This window comes from Tursiops truncatus, chromosome 17 (assembly GCF_011762595.2).
Source record: "Tursiops truncatus isolate mTurTru1 chromosome 17, mTurTru1.mat.Y, whole genome shotgun sequence".
Classification (NCBI taxonomy): domain Eukaryota; kingdom Metazoa; phylum Chordata; class Mammalia; order Artiodactyla; family Delphinidae; genus Tursiops; species Tursiops truncatus.
Genome location: NC_047050.1, coordinates 63887398 through 63909531, shown reverse-complemented (window position 1 = coordinate 63909531; position 22134 = coordinate 63887398). Strand labels below are relative to the sequence as shown.

The window sequence follows — 22134 nt, the reverse complement described above, 5'->3', positions numbered from 1 at the left end:
CCTTTTTTCTCTTTGGGCTACATTGCCTAGACTTTTCCCATTCAGGTTCCTGCTTTGTACACAAAATCAGTGGCTCAAAGTAATCCATATTCCGTGAACCACTTCTTGCAGCCAGACTTTTAAGGCCGCTCCACAGTTAAGCAGCCTCAGAAATTGTTCTTCCCAAAACACCTCTGCTTTTCTTTTTCCCTGAACTTAAAGATGTGAAAAATAAAATCAAGTGAAATTTGAAAATGTGATAACAAGCATCAATTTCATATCCTCTGACACAGCTCCAAAAGTTACATCAGGAATTGAGATTGTCAAGCTCAGAATTTCTACATTGATTCTAACTCAAAAGTATAGCCTCAGTCAACCTTACCAATGTCTCCTGGTGTTGTTTGAAAAGAATGTGGATGGCAGTAGATTACCTTCTCAGAATCCCCTTGAGCCTTTTCTTTTTGGAAGGGATCATCCATATCACTGAGTCCTGCTTTCATCTTATGCGTGAAATGCTGAGGCCCAAAGAAGGGGAAATGATTGGTCAAAGGGTAAAGAACGATTTAACGTCTTCTGACTCAGTCACCCAGTATGTCTAACAGTGGTCAACACCACAGAACCTCATTTCTGACCAGGACGTGTATACACAGGTGTCCTAAAGCTGCACGCTGCTTCTCTTGTCTTTGCCCATTCCAGAACTGTCAGTCAATTATTTTAGCTTCCCATAGAAGCGATGGGTCGTTTATGAGAAGTACTTCATTAACCTCTTTTTCTTTGTTAAAGGTTGCCAAGCTTACTCATGCTATTTCCATTTTTACTGAAGGCATCTTAATGATGAAAACAACTTTGGTCGGCATCATCAAGGTAATGGTCTTAATGCTGGCCTTTGTGGCCCCGTAGTAAGTCTTCGTCCTTTGGATTATTGCAGAATTTATCCTGTGGGGTAGTGTTACCATCTTATGCCTCTTGCTGTTTCACATGCAGCTTTCACATCTTCACTTTACTCATTTCACATCTTCACTTTACTCATTGACAGAGGAAAACACAGCATTATAATCCTTATTTTTCATAACACCCAGGAGTTCCTTAACTCTAACAAAAATCTGTTTTATTGAATTTTTGTAATAACAAAGAAAACAAATAGTTCAATTCCCTTAGGCAAAGTAGCTCGCTCAGTCACTGTTTCTCCCTTCCCTGCCTGCAGCCTTTCTTTCTTTTTAGTATTTTTATACCGCACTCCAGGTGCAGAGAGCTGAGATCATTGTACCCCTCTGACCACAGGCCATTGCCATCACTGAGGCATGCAAGCTCCTCTCTTATTTTTTTTCCTTCTCTTCTCCTGGATGCCCACGCCCATTCCCATGCCTCATAGCATCCACTCCGTATGTTTGATTTCTTTCCATAAATATGCAAGTATCCTTATTTTTAGCAAGTGGTGTTATTTTATGTATGCATATGGTTTTGATTTATCTAAATCATATTCCTCTCTAAGTCTCATTCTTTTTCCAACTTTTCTCACTAGTTACTGCTTTGAAGTTAATTTATGTTGCTGTGGATCAGGTAGTTGGTTACTTCTTGCTGCTGCAGAGAATTCCACATTTTACTTAACTGTTCCCCAGGGCACAGACACCTATGCCACTCATTTTCACACCTGTGCTTCCTGTTATCATAAACAGTGTCAAGATGAGCATCTCTGAACCTGTTCCTAGCACAGACCTGTATAAGAATTGCTCTGAAATCTGCTTGCCCAGGAGTGGGTCACTGAGTCTTAGGGCACATTTGTACTTAGTTAGTCTCAATAATGCCAGAGTGCCTCCTCACATGACTTGTTTCCTGTGTATCTTCCCCCATTTTTGCCAATACTTGCCATTATCCACTTCCTAATTTTTGTTCTCCAAAGGGGTCTAAGGTGGTATCTCATTGCTGTTTTAATTTGTAATCCTAAAATGACTAGTGATGTGATGTGACCCAGTCACACAGTTATGGTGCTTTTATTTATTTTTCCATTTGTCTGATATCAGCAAAATCTTAACATTTCCGATTTTTAAAAAAATTTTCATTGATATAACATTTGTGTTAATGAAATCCAAGAAAATATAGGAAATGAACCTAAATAGAAACAGAACTTTACCATGTGGTTTCTGGAAATGTGTTAAAGAAATACCATTGTAGTCCTGGAATATTAATAGATTCTATTAAACATGCTTTAGGCCTGGTGCCAGTTTAATTCAGTTGATATTCAGAGAGTACACACACAGGTTATCACTCCTAACTCATCCTTAAATGATGATAAATCCTAGGACCAGGTTAGTCTTAAATGCAAAGTGACCAGTAGGATGTAATAAAACCTAGTAATTAGCAATAATTATCAAAGAAAGGATTGCTTAAGAAAAATGTAAGGCTTTTGCCAGAATCTTTCAGATAATAAAAGCAGAGGGAATATCATCTTGACCTCATTCAAACTTAGTAGACTGTCTCTGCCAGTTTAACAACTCAGGGCTTTTTGTGGGATCCTGTGGCTTTCACTAATCTTTAACCTTTGAATGTTGAGGATCTATTTCAAACCCTTACAAAGAGTTTAAAATCACTTTAGTTAATATGACTTAAAACAAGTGAGATATACACAGGGATATACATATAATGTTCATTGTTAGATGTAGCCAAAAAAATAGAAATAACCTAGACATTTTATGAGTAAGAGAATGGCTAAATATATCATGGTGCATTCATACTGTGGATTGCTTTGCTGCCATTCAAAAGTAACTTGCCACTAGGAGATTTCCAAAACGTAAAGTGAAAAAAGCAATTGCAGAACAGTGTGTGTATGTATATGTATGTATTATGATCCCATATAGTTTTTTAAATTAAATATATTTAAGGACAAATACGTATATAAATTAACAGAGGAAGGTCTGGAGGATCCATATGAAAACTATTAACTGTTGTTAACCACAGGGGGTGTGGACAGAACTGCGAGGAAGGGGCTGTGTGAAGGGGTCTTTCCCTTCCCTGGGAGCACTCCACAGATTGGTGGAAGTCTAGGAAGAATTGGGTAGAGCCATTTAAGACCATGAGATTCATAAAACATTTAACTCTTTTCCACTAAATCTGTTTTTATAAGGAATATTTCTTTAGAAACTTCATGTTACTTCTTTGATTTTGTTCTCATTGACTATGTTTATTTATAATTTACCTTTCTCTTGTAAAATAGAGCACAGTTGCTGAAAGCTACAGAAACAATTATGTAGCTTGATCGGTTATTATAAAGTAAAGACCACTCATTCTCACCACCTCTCAAGCCCAGAGATATAATTCAGCCACAGCTCCCACCGCAGGATCCTCCTCATGGGCCTTGACCTACTCCTAGTCTCTCTGTTTAGTTTTATTATCCAAAAATAAATTTCTGGACACTCTGGTTCAGACTTGCAATTCAAAAAATATACGTCTTTTAAGGCTGATTTACTCCTCAGATTTCTCCCTCATTCCTTTCTTTCCTTACAATTTGTCTATTGAAGAACCCAGGGCCTTTGACCTGTTATCTCTACACAGTCTGGCTCTTACTGATTGCATGGTCACGCTGTAGTCCAACAAGTTCCTCTGGCTTTTGTATTTTCAGCAACTTTTTCATTCCAGTTATCTTCCTTGAAATTTAAATATTATCAAACCCAGATGGAACACATCAGTTGTCTTTATAACTTTTAAAATAATAGTTCTTGACAAATTTAAAAGTAAAAGAAACAAGTCTTAGGGAATTCAAAGGAGTGTGTTAAAACTATTTGATGTTTTATGGATTTGACAGGAGACTTTTTTAGGGAATAACAAAAGCTTTCTCATTACAGAAAAAAAGAATCAGCAAAATAAGCTATATAGTTAGATAGCAGAGTTGCTTTCCTGTTTTATCTCCCTAATTACTAACAGCATCCCAAGAATGCTGAAAGAAAAGAGAATTGTTAAATCTTCAGTGGTCCAACCCCAAACTTGATTTTGCTCATATGACTATAGGTGCCCTCAGATAACTTCCATAGGAGACATGTGCACTGACTTCAGATGCAGGCCCTTCAATCTCCCACCTCCTCCTGTGATGAGAAGAGGCACTTTTAACTTTTAATGAAATGATTAAAATGTGAGGCAGTTTAAAACTTTCCATACCCACCATCTTTGAAATGTCATGTTGTAAAATTATCATGAATTTTACTGAGATAAACCAAGTCTTACAGAGGTGACAGGTTTTAATAATTCTATCCAAGCTGCACAAAATCAAAAAAGAAATCCTGATTGTCAAGTAATGAGATAGGAAAGTGCTCCCTTACGGACTCTGGAAACTATCTTTCCTCCAATTTCTTCAGGACTGAACTTTTCCTTTCTGGAATTTATTGCTTTTCGATTTGCACTTAGGTGGACCCAAAACAACTGCTGGAGGATGGAATAAGGAAGGAGCTGGTTAAGCGTGTGGCTTTTGCTCTTCATAGGGGATTGATCTTCAACCCTCGAGCCAAGGTACCAGATCACCAAAGTGGGTCTGTCCTTTCCCTCTACTCGCCTTGCAAAATGTTCTAGAACACCATTTTTAACTGTTATGAACAAGACCTTTCCTACCTTCTAACATATATCTACTATATCATGTTCAGTACAGTCAATTGATATGTTTTTTGATCCTACATTATAATCCATTCATATTATAAGAAAATCCTTTTTAAAACCAGTCCTTTCCTTCACCTGTTGATCCCCAAGTTTAAGAATTAAACTGATGTTTGTGATTCCAGGTTCCTTCTCATAGTGAAAAGAATTTGTTAAACGTAAAACAGATTGGCACTATAAAGGCTGTAATTTTTTCTTTTGCTTGATCTTTCTGGGAATATGGTCATTTTTCTCAAGAGAAAAAGAATAGGCCCGAAATTTACATCTAGAGTATCTTTCACATCAGTAACTTCAATTTAAAATGTTTTAACTCTTAAGATTAGAGTCATCAAATGATATGAGAGAAATCACTGACATTCAGTTTTTATATATTCTTTTATATGAGGCTTTCTTTCCAAATGAATGAAATCTATTCTTTGCTGGATGTCTGGCATAAATTACCATTCCTCCTAGATGAGGTAGGAAATGAGTATTTCCAGAGCTGTCCCAAACCGTCACTGCGGTCTCTCACTTGGGGTATCCTTTAAAGTCTAATGTAGGTATTAGGGGGTGACAGTCTATGCCAATATAATAGGTTTCTGTTTCTTATTATGCACAGCCAAGTGAACTGATGCCAAAGCTGAAAGAGCTGGGAGCTACCATGGATGGGTTCCATCGTTCTTTTGAATACATTCAGGACTATGTCAACATTTACGGTCTGAAGATTTGGCAGGAAGAAGTATCTCGTATTATAAATTACAATGTGGAACAAGAGTGTAATAACTTCCTAAGAACAAAGGTATCTAAATAGATTTTAATATGCTTGACTCTATTTGTTACTTCTCACATGCCCCGTACGTGCCCCAAACCTCAGAAATGCCAACAACAAAGTTTATTTCAATAGTTACTAAAAATCAGTAACCACTACACAGTCACGAATACCTTCAGAAGCTGTGAGGGTCACAGAAAAGTTTATATGACACCTCACCTCTCGGAATTTACTGTCCTAAGGAGAAAGCAGACTTAATTAATTAAATGGCTACAGAATGAAGCTGTCTAGTGTAGTCGTTATAACTCGAGTGATCAGGAGTTCCAAAGAGTTAGGAGGTCAGCTGGGTTTGATCAGAGTGTATACCTAAGAGCAGAATTGCTGGGTCATTTAGTAATTCTGCATTTAACTTATAAACCACCAAACTGTTTCCCACAGTACCTGCACCATTTGTTCATTCCCACCAGTAGTGTCTGAGGGTTCTAGTTTTTCCACATCCTCGCCAACACTTGTTAATTACCTTTTTTTTTTTTAAATTATAGCCATCCCAGTGTGTGTAAATGGCATCTCATTGTGTTTTTTTTTTGTTTTTTTTTTGTTTTTTTTTTGTTTTTGCGGTACGCGGACCTCTCACTGTTGTGGCCTCCCCCATTGCGGAGCACAGGCTCTGGACGCGCAGGCCCAGCGGCCATGGCTCACGGGCCCAGCCGCTCCGCGGCATGTGGGATCTTCCCGGACCGGGGCATGAACCCGTGTCCCCTGCATCGGTAGGCGGACTCCCAAGCACTGCACCACCAGGGGAACCCCATGTCTGTTTTTTTATTGGGTTACTTGAGCACCAAATTCTTAAGTGTCACAGCTGAGAAGATTGATTTTAGTTGGTAGTTAACAAGGAGCCACTCTGCAAGTTTTTAATTAGGTGACTGACATGATTCAGGTGACATTTTCAAAAGATTATGTATCTTCCAGCCTTATATTTTTGATTTTATTATTACATTGATACATGTTAACTTATAAGACAGAAAGCCAGAAATTCTTGTCTTTTTCCACTTCTCCTCAATCACTGCACTTTTTCACAGATATTTCTTTTTTTATATATATTATATGTGGCATTTCTGAGAGGCTATTAATACAATTTTAAAAATTTCTTCTTCAAAATCAAGGAGCATTTATATTCACTGTTCATGCAACATTGTCTTTGTAAAACTATGTGAGGAAAGGATAAGTAGGTTACCTTATCAAAGATGTACTAAATATTTATGTTCTTGGGGTTCTTTTTTTTTTTTTTTCTAGATTCAAGACTGGCAAAGTATGTACCAGTCCACACATATTCCAATACCAAAGTTTACCCCTGTGGATGAGTCCGTAACATTTATTGGTAGACTCTGCAGAGAAATCTTGCGGATCACGGACCCAAAGTAGGTGTATCTGAATTCCACTGGGCTTTGAACGCCATGGACAGTGTCTCTCTAAACGTATATCACATCTACTTAGATCACACCCTTGTTCCTGCCACAATCAGAGCCTTTCTAATGGGTTTGTTAACTTCACTTTTTCCGAGACTGCATGTTTTCCTCAGTGTGACTGAGGAGACCCCAGTCCAAAGACATAAGATGAAAACAATTATAAGGTCTGTTCGGCCACCTCTTATTTTAGTCTGCTTCTCTTGCTTTCCAGCTGACATTTTACTCACTTGGGTTTGTGGACTCTCTGGTTTAATTAAAACTTTTAAAATTCCAAATTGCTCCTCTGTGCCTGTGTACCTATGGCACACTCCTGCATTGCAGTCACTGGCTCTTGCACTTGCCAGCTCATGCCCTGACCTTTTAAGATGACCTCCTTGTTTCTTAGCCCCACCCAGGCACTTCTGCATAAGGACCAGAATTTTTTTTTTAATATTTATTTATTTGGTTGCACCAGGTCTTAGTTGCGGCAGGCAGGCCCCTTAGTTGCAGCATGTGGGCTCCTTAGTTGCGGCATGCGGGCTCCTTAGTTGTGGCTCACCAGCTCCTTAGTTTCGGCATGTGAACTCTTAGTTGCGGTGCACGTAGGATCTAGTTCCCTGACGAGGGATCGACCCTGGGCCCCCCCTGCATTGGGATCGCAGAGTCTTATCCACTGCGCCACCAGGGAAGTCCCAGGACCAGCATTTCTTGAGCACGCACCTTGTGCACTCTTCCTAGCCCCTGGCACACATCCCTTCACTTACTTATCACAGCAGTCTTAAGGGGTAGGCATTGTTATTCGTCCCACGTTAAATCAAAGTAACTGAGACACAGAAAAGCTCAATCACTTGCCCAGAAGTTAATAAACAGTGGACCCAGAATACACATCGGGTGCTCTGACTCTGGAACCCAATGTTAAAGCATGTGTCATTCAAGGGCAGACTTGCAGCCATGACTTACAGTTTATATACAGTCACATGGGTGAAAATCTCATAATCAAAACAGCCCTGAGAATATTTCAGGTGGGCACCACAGTGGAGGCTTGACGCTGCCTGTCTCAGAAGTCCAGCTGAGCTAGTTTTCCTCATTTTTTTTCAGTTGAGCCTCTGATGAAGCAGTTGGTACTAAGCCCAACCAAGGGGAAAGCAGGCTCCTGCCTGCTGTCTTATGTTCACCCCTGGGTCGTGCTTGTTCAGCCATTCCGCCTGGTGTGCTTACCCACGGAAAGATGATTTCTCTTCTTTTCAGTTCAGCTGTGCGTGCATAGTTGGTTTTGTGTAAGTTGAATGTCCGTATCACACGTGTTCTTTATACTACCTTCAAATTCAGGCTGATTTTGTCCTTCGAAACTTATGAAGCTTCACAAACCAGATGTCACCTTCAGCAGAAATGAGTTCCGTCTATGCCTCATGGGCCAGAAAGCGTAAATGATCCGAAACGCTCTGTGACTCCTCTTGGGCACCCATGGGTTGGTCACCAAAGCCCTCCTAGAAAACTGTCCGCCTGACTCACCTAGTGCCGTGTTAATACTGGCAGAAAGGATTAAGCATGATTGGGATTTCCATGTCGTATATGATTTTATCATCAAAATTGGGAGCCTCTCAACTGACGCATTCAAAGTGCCAGCACTGAGCGCTGGAAGCAGGACACTGAGGCCTGAAAGTAGACTGTGGCTCTGGAAGTCATCTTGTTCTTCCATTTACTTCCAAATTTAAAATTCCCTAGCTCCTGAGCCTCTTTTAATTCCCTGCCAAGCCTCATTTCAGTAAAGATATGTATTGGCTCTTAGGATTGAGGGCATATTATTTTGTGGAGGCTGTTGAAGGTAGAGGCTGGGACTCCACCCCAGACCTACCCAATCCAACTCTCCAGAAATGGGATCTGGGCGTCTGTTTTTTAACATGCTCTACCAGTGATTTAAGGTCCGTACGCCAACATTTGAGAACCATTAAAATGGTGGTTATGGGTATGGTGTTGGAAGCCTCGGTTATTTCATCTATAAAATGAAGGTCAAACAGCTCGTACATCACAGCTATTCTGAGGATGAAGTGTGAGCACACGGAAAGGTCTTGGCCCAGTGCCTGACACATAGGAAGCACTCGGTAAACGTTGTTGGTTGTTATCATTGCCATCGTCACACTCCTGAGTCTAAAAGGGAATCGCTGGTCAATGACCAGAACTGGGAGGAAAGAGGAAATGGCTTTGTCATCATAGTCTCAGATGTGAGGACACAAGGATTCGAAGTTCCTTTCTTACCAAATTGGAAATGACACAAGACTGTGTTTTGTCCCTAGTCTCTGGATATTTAAAGAAAGACCCTCCAGAGAGACAACAGGGCTCTAAAGCCTTCCAGGCTGATGGCCGAATCTAGCCTTGTCCTCAAGACAGGACTCCAAACAGCAGCCCAACCCAGTGGAAATGAAGCAGTCCAACTGGTCACATAGCAAGGGCAGGAAGAGGTGATTTAACTGAATTTTGCCTTCCTGGCCCAGTGAACGTTCACCGTGAGATGTCTTGGGTGCCTAGATGCAGAGGTTATTAAAGCGCAAATCATGAAACCATTGTTCTTCCTATCCAATGCCCCTAATCCTGTTGCATCCCACATCCCTTCAGGATGAATTCTGAGCTGCTTTTGGGTTTTGAGTTTGTTTTGTTTTTGTTTTAGAATGACATGCCACATTGACCAGCTGAACACTTGGTATGATATGAAAACCCATCAAGAGGTGACCAGCAGCCGCCTCTTCTCAGAAATCCAGAACACCTTGGGGACTTTCGGTCTGAATGGGTTAGACAGGCTTCTGTGCTTCATGATTGTCAAAGAGTTACAGGTGAGCTTTTTGGCATTTGTGCGTGTTTTCTGCTACCCTGGCGGAGAAGAGAGTAGTTCGTTTAACCTTTCTTTCGTGCTTTCCTAGACTGATATCAGGCATGTGTATATGACTCCTGTTAAATAGATAAGAACTGAGAATAAACTGGAGTTTCTTTGGCCAGCATAGTATTTTTATGGGTAGACTGTTCTTGTGAATTTCATCTTGGAAACCAGCAACTCCTCCTAACGGGTGTTTCTGATGGGAACTGGAAGTTGCTGCTTCCCTGTCATCCTATTTGTAGCGTTGTGTGAATGCAGCTAGTTTGTGTTCTGCATAGCATTTTAGTTAACTGGAGTATTTATTCATTATGTTTTGCTCTTCGATCATGCCTTCTTGTTTTAGAATTTCCTCAGCATGTTTCAGAAAATTATCTTGCGAGACAGAACTGTGCAGGATACTTTAAAAACCCTCATGAATGCCATCAGCCCCCTAAAAAGCATTGTAGGTAAGTGTTCTAAAACGAGGCTGAGGTAGAGAGAACACTGTAGCCTTTCCAAAGTTACTAAATAGAAAATCATATTTTAACCTTTCAGCAAATTCGAATAAAATTTATTTTTCTGCCATTGCCAAAACACAGAAGATATGGACCGCTTATCTGGAAGCTATCATGAAGGTATGTCGTGGGAGAGAGGGGAGAAGCAAGGCTATGGTTTTTTAATTATTATTTTCTTGTAACTTGGTTGCCCAAAGAAAGCCACTTTTCTTTCTTTGGCCATCAAAACAAAAACACAACATTTCAGTTTGTCATTATTTCTAAGTTCTTTTGATCTTTGGCTGTTCTTGACTGTGCTTTTCATTGGCCTATTCATTGTTTTTCTTTCACTGAAGAAAACTTTCATTTTGAAATGACTTTTGGCAAGAGGTGCTTTCACAGAAGGAAATAGAAGTTTTCCTCCCTCAGCTATACTCCATCCTTATGTAACAAGTTCATTAATGAGTTGCTGTCAGTTTGCCACCCTAATCTGGACTGGCCTAAGTCTCACCTCTGTAGGAAGCCAAGAGAGATTACAGAGATGCTTAGAAGAGGCTTTGGAGGTTTCCCAGTGACTATTATGGACCACTGTTAGTTGTATCAATAATTGCTGGTAATTCAATAGTAGCCAAGTCTTGGGTCTAAATCACTGATCTTTACATTAAAACCCCCAAGGACCAATTTGTCTTTTTGTCTTGAATTAGGGAACCTGCAGTCACTAAATGGGCATAATAATCTGGAACAGCATGGAAATACTTGTGCTTTTCAACAGTGACAGCAGCCACTATCCACATGGAGCTGTTGGGCGCTTAGAACGTGGCTTGTGGGGAGTGAGGACCTGAATTTCAAATTTTATTTCATTTTAATTGTTTAAATTTAAACAACCACAGGCAGCCAGTGGCTGCTCTCTTGGTCATTGCAGCTCTAGAGAAATCACAGAGAGAAAGAGTGACAGTCCAGAGCTCTCTAATAGGCGAACAAATAGGTAGAATGAGCTTTTCACCTCCCAGGCTCCTTAACCTCTCCAGTATCTTATTTAAATAAGAACAAGTTACATAAAACTGCATTTATTTCTGTTTCCATTTCCAGATTGGTATTTTCTAGGGAATCCTTGACATAGAGTATCTAGAATTAAGCAAGGAATTATATGGGCAGAGACAAGGTTGGAGGGACATTTTTGAGTGGCCTGGAAGAACCCACTGTTTTCTTGGCCTTGCCCTATTCTAATTTTTAAATAATAATAGTTTTCTGTTAATAAAAGGTTTCTTACTTACAAATAGCATTTTTTTGGATTCACTTTTATTTTCTTGACATAAGTAGAGTAGCCTCATAAGAATAGTGGTCGAAGGTAGTACATTTGAGGTCGTTTGACACTTTTAACTGTTATAAAGTCTATTGATCTAAATGATACCTTTTCTTCACTCTTAGAGAAGACCACTCTTTTTTTTCCTTTCTCTGCTCCCAACAACTCAGAGGAAATGTGTTCATTTCTTCTTTATTGTTGCCATCATTACTAAACAACCTCCCTTCGTAGTCCTCCTCTCCCCTTTGCTAATCTTTTAGGGATAGCTTTTCTAGAAAAGAGAAGGAATTTACTGCATAAAAAGTTAGGGTATACTGTTGACTTTATGATACCAACAAATTGAACTTGTCAGAGCCAGCTGAACTCTTACCTCAAACTGACCCAAAGATAGTTCCCTAACACCTGACAGTCGCCATGGATACCTCCAAATATCCTTTATGCTCATCATTACTTGGAAATTACAATGGTTGATCCACCGTGTTAGCATAACTCCAGGTCACAAATCCATTCTTTTAATAGCTTGCGAATTACATTTTGTTACAATTGGCTTCCATTGTTATCCTGTATGTTTTATTTCGTACATTCAAAAGAATTATTCTGAGACAATGTCCATAGTCTTCGCTAGATTCCTTAAGAGGTCCAAGGTGCCAACAAAAGGTTAAGAACCTCTGGATTCGGGGTTATCAGTGTTAGAAGGGCCTTCTTGGAAGATTGTATGTAGATTATTTTATTACCTAGATTATTTCTTGATCTGTAATCCTGAGTGATGTAGACAGGCTTATATTGACCGAATATTAGAGTGAAATGACATCCTTAGGACTTGAGAAATTTCAGTTTAGGACAAATAAAGGAAGTAGGGCTTCTCATTAGTGGGTACTGAACATGGAGAATTTATTCCAAAAGATAAAAAATAGAGCTTCAAAACACACACCTTTAATCCATGGACAATTGAGCATTAATGGATCACTTTGTAAACTGTTAGACATCAGGGCTATTTTGAAGTTGGTGTACAGGAATCTCTCCAGACATTTCTTGAAGGGTCCTCTGCTCCGTTAGGGATGATGCTGGCCTTAGCCATAAAGGCAGTCCAGGAAATCCTTGAATTTTTCTTTAGAATGTTGTGATCCTTCCAATAAAAGCTCGTCATCTTTTTGTTTGTCTCCTCGCTATCTGTTTGAAATCCTTGTGTAGTTTACCTGTTCTCTCTCTTGCTTGTTCACAGGTTGGGCAGATGCAGATTCTGAGACAACAGATTGCCAATGAATTAAATTATTCTTGTCGGTTTGACTCCAAACATCTGGCAGCTGCTTTGGAGAATCTCAATAAGTAAGTGCCGGCATTTGAAACAGCCAGCTGTGGGCCTGGATTGTTCATCATCGATTAGCATTCCAGTTTCTTGTTCAATACCTGCTCTTTTAAGTTCTTCTTGAGTGAGAAGGCTCTCTGAATTTACAGGCTTTCTTCCCATAGGTAATCAAATCTGTCTTGGTCTGTCTCTCTTTTTTTTTTCTTTTTTTTGATAGATTCATTTATTCAGCCAACATATATTGATCACTTAATACACACCAGACACCATGCTAGGTACTTGCACAGACTGAGAAGGCAATTATTACCAAAATCCACTCCTGGCTTTCCACAGGACTGAGTCACTAATTCTTCTGAGGGCGGGTGGAAGCGCACTGCTGCCCGGGTGTGGCTGTGAGAACGCATCCCGGTGCACAGCCACACCCTTTACCTCTCCTTCAGCTTGCTCTCTTTTCGAGCCTCCTGCTTAAAGATAAATAATCTGTGCTTCTTGGTCACAAAGTCAGTGCTTTTGACAAAGTAGGTAGTGAAAACAGTTCAGTCAATTCATAAAACTTTGAATGGTGAAAGCATTTGATTTGGGTGAACTCCAAAAGATAATGTAATTCTAGGTCAAATTTTCCATTTGTAACCAATGACAGGTATGGAAATTGAGAATTAGAAGGATCAAGCCCTTGTTTTACAGGTGAGGACACTGGATCCCTGGAAGATCATAGCTTGTATTAACTGTTGTCTAGATTCATTTTATCTCTAATGTTTATCACTGTTGTTTTTGTTTTTGTTTTTGTTTTCCTTCACCTTCATCTAGGGCTCTCCTAGCAGATATCGAAGCCCACTACCAGGACCCTTCACTTCCTTACCCCAAAGAAGATAACACACTCTTATATGAAATCACAGCCTACCTGGAGGCAGCTGGCATCCACAACCCACTGAACAAGGTTAACGATTAAAATATATGATGGTGTGGTGGGGGATAGTGTGGTACCTAAGGCCATCTGGCCCAGATTGCTGTGCTCAGGTACTGGGAGGACCTGGTTCCCATCCTGGAACCTCCCTTCTCTTGAGTTCCTGCCCTTTCTGGGCTCCCGTTTCCCACGTGTAATATGAGGATGATCACACCGTCCCTGCCTCACTCAGGGCTGTGGGAATCAAGTGATACAGTGTTTGTCAGAACTCGTTGAAAAGTGAAAAGCGCTATATCTATAGGAGATGTGTTTTAGGTTTCTCTGCGGGTTGGTATTTGAACTGCAGCTAAATGGTGGCATTGATCCTTCTTGCCCAAAGATACTTCCCTCTGTGGCTGACAGTAATCACAATCACAGTCTGGGGCCACAAGTCCTTTTCTGCAATTCTGATCTCCATAAACCTCTGAGAACTGAAAGTTTTTTCCACAAGTTGGTGCCAGATCTCACTTGGTGCCAAAACCTGTCCCAAACTGACTTGCGGCTGTTTATACTCCTGTGAATTTTCATGTTTTGATGCCGAAATACTGATAACTTTCATTACAGGTTGTTACCCTAGACTCTATATTACCTTTCTAAAATCTTTATTGTAATATGAAATTCTGAAATCTATACAATCCCCTGGGTTTGGGGTAAAAAATTATGAACCTAAGTAGCACCTAACATTTTGTAATTATGTGCCAAGCACTGTGTTAACCCCACGATGGGTGCTGTCACTTGATCTCAAAGCAGTCCCTTCAATGTGCCCTTGTTGGGGGAGGATCCTGAGGCTCAGAGGTTGATAACTTCCCAGGGCTCCACACTAGCCAGCAATGGAGCCTGGCAGTCTGACCAGAGCGGGCGCTCCTGGCCAGGATGCCACCCCACCTCCCAGGGAACCGGTCCAACAGGGAGGAGGGAGACGGCTGGGTGTGTTCTGACTGTACTTCTCTGCCCCGTGAACTGGGGTGATGCTACATCCAGAGACTGCTCTGTGGCATTGCCTGCGGGAAAGCCACTGGACAAAGAGACGTCTGCTTGCTTCCTGCTTACACGCCGCCACGCACTGCTCTGCGGGTCTTTCCTTCTTTCTTTCTCCCTCTTTCTCTTTCCTTCCCTCTGCCCTCCTTCCAGCTTTGCCTTGACTTTCTTGCTCATCGCCTTTTTCTCCCCTCCTTTTGTTGCTGACATTAACAGGATTCAGGGGGGAGGTAACTGCTAATCTAAGCAAAATTGTTCCCATCCCAACAGGGCTAATTGTCAAGTGGGTATCTGTTTGGTGGGGGAATGGTCAGTGGTAAATAAAACTCTGAAGGCAGCAAGTTAATGGAACCATCCTAGTTTTCAGCAGTCAGAAGAGCAAACAAATAAATGGCAGCTTCCCTTTGAAAGTGTATTCTGTGGTATTGTGTGATGTGAAGAGCCCATCTCTTCCCTTCTCTTTCCAGATATACATAACAACAAAGCGCTTACCCTACTTCCCGGTTGTCAACTTTCTATTTTTGATCGCCCAGTTGCCAAAACTTCAGTACAGCAAAAACCTAGGTACTGTATGACATTTATTCTTTGCAGTAAGGAACAATAACGGTAGATTAACATCTAACCAAACAGCTCTTGGTATAGAATGCTATGTCACACATGAGGTCTTTCATAGTTAATTGCGTGTTTATAAAATCCATGTCTTTGGGCCTCTGAAATATGATGCAGACGGTGGATTTAATATCAACCAAGTATAATCCACCTTTAATTTACAGTGGCTGATTATCCAACTTGTAAAATGTGTGGGACCTTTGCTTCTCTCTCTTCTTTAAGGAGCTGATTATGGTGGGAAAGAAACTTCTTTTTGGTTAATGTTCTTTCAGCAAGTGTCATGGGCCTACTGTGTATCTGGAACTTTGGTATGAAGAGTAAAAATATGGTTACATACAGGAGACTAATCCAGGGATATCCAGTACTTTATTTTTGAAAATACTTGATACAAACAATAGATACCAAAGGCTATCAGTATATTTGTCCTGTCCAAGGATATAACCCAATGTTTTTTTGTCATTGACTTTATCTTGAACATTTTTATAAGATTCCCGGGTATTTCCTCTGTCTCCAAACTTTATATCTAAGTAGAGATTTTTAGAGTCTGCTGTAGAGTTTAATTTACTCTGAAAGTATTGTAAGAGCTTTTCCATGAATGTAACCATATACTTTTTTTAACCAGCAATTCCAAAATATATTTCTTCCTTCAAGTATTTCCCTTCCTATTCCAAAAGGTTTTTTTTTAGGATAAAGATGTGGATTCTCTGTAAGGTTTTTATTCCCTCATTCAAAAAGATTCCTTGATTCCAGACACAGCCCCAATAACAATACCTGTTACAGCCACAGAATGCAGGGCATGGTGGCGCCCAGTAAGTCCTTGCCATAAGAGGGAGGGAACACGTGTGTGTTTGGATTCTGGCTTCATGACTTATCACCTGTGTGACTTTGGCCAAGTTACTTAACCTCTCAGGCCAAGCAGATTTCAAAAATACCTATGACATTACCTCTCACAGAGCAAATGCTTATCTGATGCTGGATCCTTTTCTGTATGTTGGTCAAAATCAATGTAAAGAACCATCCCAAGATGGACTTAAAAGTTCATCTCAAGATTCAGAGATTCATGACCTCCCTCTCTTGTCCCTGTGTTATTACAAAATAAGAATATATGCTTCTTTATAATGGTGAATTGTCAGTGCATGAAGATACCTTGTTTTCATTAAGACGGTTTGTTAAGTGGTCTCGTTCTTAGGTAATATTTCTTTCATTGCATGTATGGTTATGGTCAGGCTCCTTGATTATACAACTCCTTATGGGAAATATGTCACTATTCCAGTGAAATAGTGATAGTGGAAGATCAGAATTCCCAGATCTTTAAACAAAACAGAACAAAACTGTTAAGTGTCTTAGAAATGTATGTATACCTGACTACAGTTCTTTTTTTTTTTAATATTTATTTATTTATTTTGGCCGTCTGGGTCTTAGTTGCAGCACGTGGGATCTTCATTGCGGCATGTGGGAACTTTTTAGTTGCGGCATGCAGACTCTTCAGTTGTGGCATGCTGACTTCTTAGTTGCGGCATGCTGACTTCTTAGTTGCGGATCTAGTTCCCTGGCCAGGGATCAAACCTGTGCCCCCTGCATTGTGCCCACTCTACCACCAGAGAAGTCCCCTGGCTACAGTACTTTTCATGAATTAGGCTGATGTGTTAAGTCGGGGATCAAATTAAAGAAAAGCAGGACTGAGGAAGGAACATCGGCATGTTTGTGGACCCTAAAAACATTTATTTAACCTTGTAAGCATTGTTCTCAAGACTGATCTGAGAAACGCACGCCTGCCTTGGTCTTTTAAGGAAGAATCTCTGTGGTGCTCATTCAAAGGAAGTTTTTGTTGTAAACATCACTTTTGTTCTCCACCTGGAAAGGATTACTTCTCCATGTTCTGAGTATGGCTAGAGTCTTTTGCAGTGGGCATTGAGTAATTTGGAATTGCCAAGGCCTGGGTTAGGTAACTTGTTTTGGCATCTTAAGTAAGTTTTTCCAGTCTTCACAAAAACCCAAATATGGGATCTGCGGGTCTGTCTGACCAGTTTTAACTTTTAATCGACTGCCAATCCTTTTCGCAAAGTGGTTGTACCATTTTACAGCCCATCAGCATTTGGCCATCTCAGTCTTTTTAATTTGAACCATTCTAATGAGTGTGTATGGTATCTCATTATAGTTTTAACTTGCCTTTCCCTGATGATTAATGATGTTGAGCACTTTTTCAAGTGCTCTTTGGCCGTTCTTTATATCTTTTTTGTTTGTTTCTTTATATTTTTCTTTGTTAAGTGTCTGTTCAAGTCTTTTGCCTATTTTTAAATTGGGCTGGTTGCCTTTTTTAAAAAATTAATTAATTTATTTTTATTTTTGGCTGTGTTGGGTCTTTGTTGCTGCGCACGGGCTTTCTCTAGTTGTGGCGAGAAGGGGCTACTCTTGGTTGCGGTGCACGGGCTTCTCATTGCAGTGGCTTCTCTTGTTGCAGAGCATGGGCTCTAGGCGTGCGGACTTCAGTAGTTGTGGCATGTGGGCTCACTAGTTGTGGCTCACGGGCGCTAGAGCACAGGCTTAGTAGTTGTGGCACACGGGCTTAGCTGCTCCACAGCATGTGGGATCTTCCCGGACCAGGGCTCGAACCCACGTCCTTTTGTTTTGTTTTGTTTTCAACATTGTGGTCTGTCTCCTGTTCCCCATACAGCCATTCAGGCAGAAGGTCAAGGTCTCCAGATTTGGGCAGGAATCCTTAGTGAAAAGGCCAGCTTTGGCACTCATTCACTTGACATATTTCCTTCTTCGACTGTCCTGATTTCTGCATGTTCTTTTCTTGTGTAACATTTAACCTTGTGTTTAAAGATACTTTTAAAATCTTATCCAGCATTTTGAATGTTTTCATTTAAGAGAGTATTTCAAGGTATTTAGTATGCCATGCTGCCATTAACAGAAGCCGATTCTAGGCAATTTTTATTTCCTCATTTACGTTTATCTATATCTTTAAATTTTCTACAGTTGCATCCATTAATTATATAATCCAGAAGAAACAGTGATGGTAATTATAAAAATTAGTACCCATTTTAGGATGTTGAATCCTTCAGACCACTAGAAGCCTCCACCAAATCCTGGGCCTAATTCAAAATGTAGTCCTGGATTATCATTCCCTCACGTAATCATCTGCCAGTGGTGATATGGGCCCCAGACATTTTGACATTCACGAACATTCATACTAAATGAATGTTGCCTAAGGCAAGCAGTTCGCTTGGTGGTAATTTGTAATTTGTCGGTCCTTGCAGGCATGGTCTGCCGAAAACCTGCCGACCCTGTGGATTGGCCGCCACTCGTGCTGGGACTGCTCACCCTGCTGAAGCAGTTTCATTCCCGGTACACAGAACAGTTCCTGGCATTGATCGGCCAGTTTATCCGCTCCACAGTGGAGCAGTGTACAAGGTACAGAAGGCCAACCAGGAAAAAATGGAATTGATGTTACAGAATGGGCTGGGAACCTCGCATGGCAAATTCCTCTTATCATCCCCCTAGTAGAGACAGGAACTGACTGCTCACCTGGCTCTGTAAAGCAGGTCGGGGCACATCTCCTTGTTTGGGGCAATTAAAGGTGTGCCCATCCTTAGTCACTCTGCCGAGGAGCCCTGGGAGCACGCACTGTGGATGCGTCATAACCACCATCAGCAAGCTCCGTGGGGAGAAAGTGCAGGCCTGCCCCTCTGCATCCTGGACACTGTGCTCAGACCTCAGTGAGCCCGTGTCCTCCCACTGGGCCACTGCCCAGGGATGGCTCCACCCTCCAGTGGAGTGTCAGGGAGCACCTCGTGGGCAGCATAGCCCGAGTTCCTGGTGTGTAATGGAACGAATTGCACGGAAGTTCCTACGTGATATAAAGCTTGTAAACCTTTAGTTCTCCCCTCCCCCACCCCAAATGTGGCTTTTCTGGGATAGAAACAAGTTATTTGCATGAGATGCTGGGTCCTGAGTCTCCTTCTCCGCTACCCTAAAGGGTCAGCAGGCACCATGTGGTGCAGCCCCGTGTAGGCCGTTCAGAGAAGTTTGATTCCATCCTCCGGGCTGTGTTCTGAAGATAGGCCAGCAAGATCTGGCTTGCTGTGACTCAGGAGGAGGTGCTGTAGATTTGCCTCTACTTTGGCTTCATTTAGTCATCTGTCGTTTTTTTAGTCTTTCAGTATTTTGACTGAGGGTCCACTGTGTACAAAGCAGTTAACCGATCCAGACTGTTCTCTGTTGCAGCCAGAAGATACCAGAAATGCCTGCAGATGTTGTGGGTGCCCTTCTGTTTCTGGAGGATTATGTTCGGTACACAAAGCTACCCAGGAGGGTAAGCAGTAGATAAAGAACAATATTAATGCCCTTTTTGTAGAAAGATGGTATGAAGCATGGCCTTGGACCCATGAGGAGTGAAGTCCAGAGGCTCATTCCCAGTGGACACCTCTGAGCCCCTCGCCCTGCTCTACCCCCGGCTCGGCTCTAAGATGTTCCCTCCTCCTCCACGTGTTCAGTGCTTTGCGAGAAGACAGGGTTGAACACAGCTTCCTCCCTCTTCTTGCCCTCTACCACACCCTCCTCCGGTCTGCAGCTCAGCCTGTTGAGGAGGAGCTAAGATGAGCTCCAGGGGAGAATTCCTTAAGGGGTCGGGGTAGAGAATGATTGTGTGCTTCATTTTTCATCTCTACAGTAACCTGCTTCCCACAGCAAGTTTGGCTAAGTTCACACCATGGTTGAAGTGCTATACAACCACCGTTTCCAAAAATGACAGATTACTTTCCACCTCCTAAGATACTCTTTTATTTTCTCAGTAGTAATTCCACTTTGGTAAGTTTTAGTTGAGAGTGGAGAGCTTGACCCTGAAATATAAAAAAACCTTCAATAGATGCTGAAAAGCCATTCTGATTTTGAAAAATTAGTAGGTTAGGAATCAAAGTTACTTTTTTATAACAAAAACCAAAGATGACGCTTTTAAAATTAACTAGCAAGGTCAGACTTAATTCTAAGTGCTACTGGCATTCTCATCAAGGTCAGGACGATAAGAGTTACATGGTGATGCTGATGCTCACTGCTGCTTTTGTTGTACAGGTTCCAGACAATAGAATAGGAAATGAAAGATTTAAAATGCATCATGAAAAGAAGACAGATTTGTTTTATTGAGAATGAATTTGTCTTCCTTGAATACCCGATAGAAACTTGTGGAAAACTACTAAAACAATAAGAATTCAGAAAGTAAGCTGATTACATAATATACAAAGTGAATACACTAATAACCAATTCAAAACTATAATGTGAAAAAGATCCTATTGACAGAATTAGCAAGGAAATAACATAGCCAAGAATAATAAACTCTGTAAGAGATATGAAAGAATATTTAGGAAAAAACTATAAAATTTTGAAGTCCACATTTCTGAATGAGGAAACTCAAGTATTAGTTCTTTCTAGTTTATAATCTTATTGCAGTTATAATCAAAATCCCAGATAATGTTTATAACTTGGAGGGGGGTTAGAATTTTTTTAAATTTCATAGAACTGGGCTTCCCTGGTTGCGCAGTGGTTGAGTCCGCCTGCCGATGCAGGGGACACAGGTTCATGCCCTGGTCCGGGAAGATCCCACATGCTGCGGAGCGGCTGGGCCCGTGAGCCATGGCCGCTGGGCCTGCGCATCTGGAGCCTGTGCTCCACAACGGGAGCGGCCACAACAGTGAGAGGCCCGTGTACCGAAAAAAAAAAAAAAATTCATAGAACTTAGGCTAAAGCGGAACATCCTATATATAAAACACCAAAGGAGGAAGCCACAAAGGATTTAGAGATTTCATCTCTTATAAGTGCTGAATGTAATGAAACAATTCTCTGTCAGATGTCTCAAAATTTTTTAAAAAAAATTGGGAAAACTATTAACAAAAGAACTTTTTTTTTCTAACTTATAGTGTGCTCTTCTAGATCAATAAGAAAAAGATAATCAATCCAACCGAAAAAAAAAAAGGAGTTTTCAGGAAACAGGCAGTTTTCAGGAAAAGAAATACAAGTGGCCAGTAAACATTTGTGAAGATGTTCAACCTTACGTTAAAGGGACATGAATCAAAGTAACAGTAAAATGGGTAAAAAGTAAAATGTTGGGCGCCCAGTGCTTGGGAAAGTTTCAAAGAAATGGGACTTCTCAGTACTATCAATGGGAATGTAAATTTGCTTATCTCTGGAGAGGGCAATTTGACTTTATCTATTTAAAAAACTTTTGTAATATCTTACTGATCCCAGCAATTCCACTGCTAGAAATTTACCTGCTGGGTATATATGCAAAAGTTCACCAAGATGTACATGTAAGGATATTCAGAACATAAAATTTAGCAGAAGGACAGAAAATTATGTGATTCTAGTTTTGAGTGTGTGTGTGAGTGTATGTAAACTGGAAGAATTTGATACAGAATAATTAGCAGTTTTAGTTTTCTCGTAAGGAATTGAGATTAGAGATTATTCCTTTTTTATACTTCTCTACATTTGCTAAATTTTCTCTAATTAGCAGGTGATAACTTTATAGTCAGAAAAAAATTAAATACTGCTCTTAAAGACTACCAATTTCCAGTGCTTGGAGATCACCTAGTTCTACATTCCACCCCATTTACCCCGTTCCACCCCTCTGAGGGCTTCCCCAGCACAGTTAAGGAATGCCTGCCTTTGAGGGTCTTCCTCCTCTGGCCTCAGTCACTTGCCAGATGTCCCGTTCTGGCAAGTGACTGAGGTTGGCCATCAGTTAATTATGAGGTGACCTGAGACTACTTCTTAGTACTTCCCAGAGGCATGTGCATCCTTGCAGATCCAAGTGCCTTTAAGAGCCAAGGAGCTCACGTCTGGGGCGGG

At 40.9% G+C, this 22134-nt stretch overlaps 1 protein-coding gene across 9 annotated transcripts in view; it reads left to right on the top strand.

Moving 5' to 3' along the window:
• Positions 1-22134, top strand: part of WASHC5 (WASH complex subunit 5) — a 54198-nt gene that overhangs the window by 29872 nt on the left and 2192 nt on the right. For 7 of the 9 annotated variants that reach the window (XR_012327346.1, XR_012327345.1, XM_073794738.1 and 4 more), the window contains 12 exons: positions 763-843; positions 4375-4476; positions 5216-5395; positions 6659-6783; positions 9476-9638; positions 10023-10125; positions 10214-10293; positions 12678-12781; positions 13569-13698; positions 15150-15246; positions 18555-18708; positions 19522-19609. Coding sequence is in view for 7 of the 9 variants with exons in the window: in XM_073794738.1 (XP_073650839.1) it covers positions 763-843; positions 4375-4476; positions 5216-5395; positions 6659-6783; positions 9476-9638; positions 10023-10125; positions 10214-10293; positions 12678-12781; positions 13569-13698; positions 15150-15246; positions 18555-18708; positions 19522-19609 (1407 nt within the window). In the remaining 2 variants the exon portion in view is untranslated. The remainder of the gene's footprint in view (positions 1-762; positions 844-4374; positions 4477-5215; positions 5396-6658; positions 6784-9475; positions 9639-10022; positions 10126-10213; positions 10294-12677; positions 12782-13568; positions 13699-15149; positions 15247-18554; positions 18709-19521; positions 19610-22134) is intronic. The other 2 variants (XM_073794735.1, XM_073794737.1) reach the window with 2 other exon arrangements.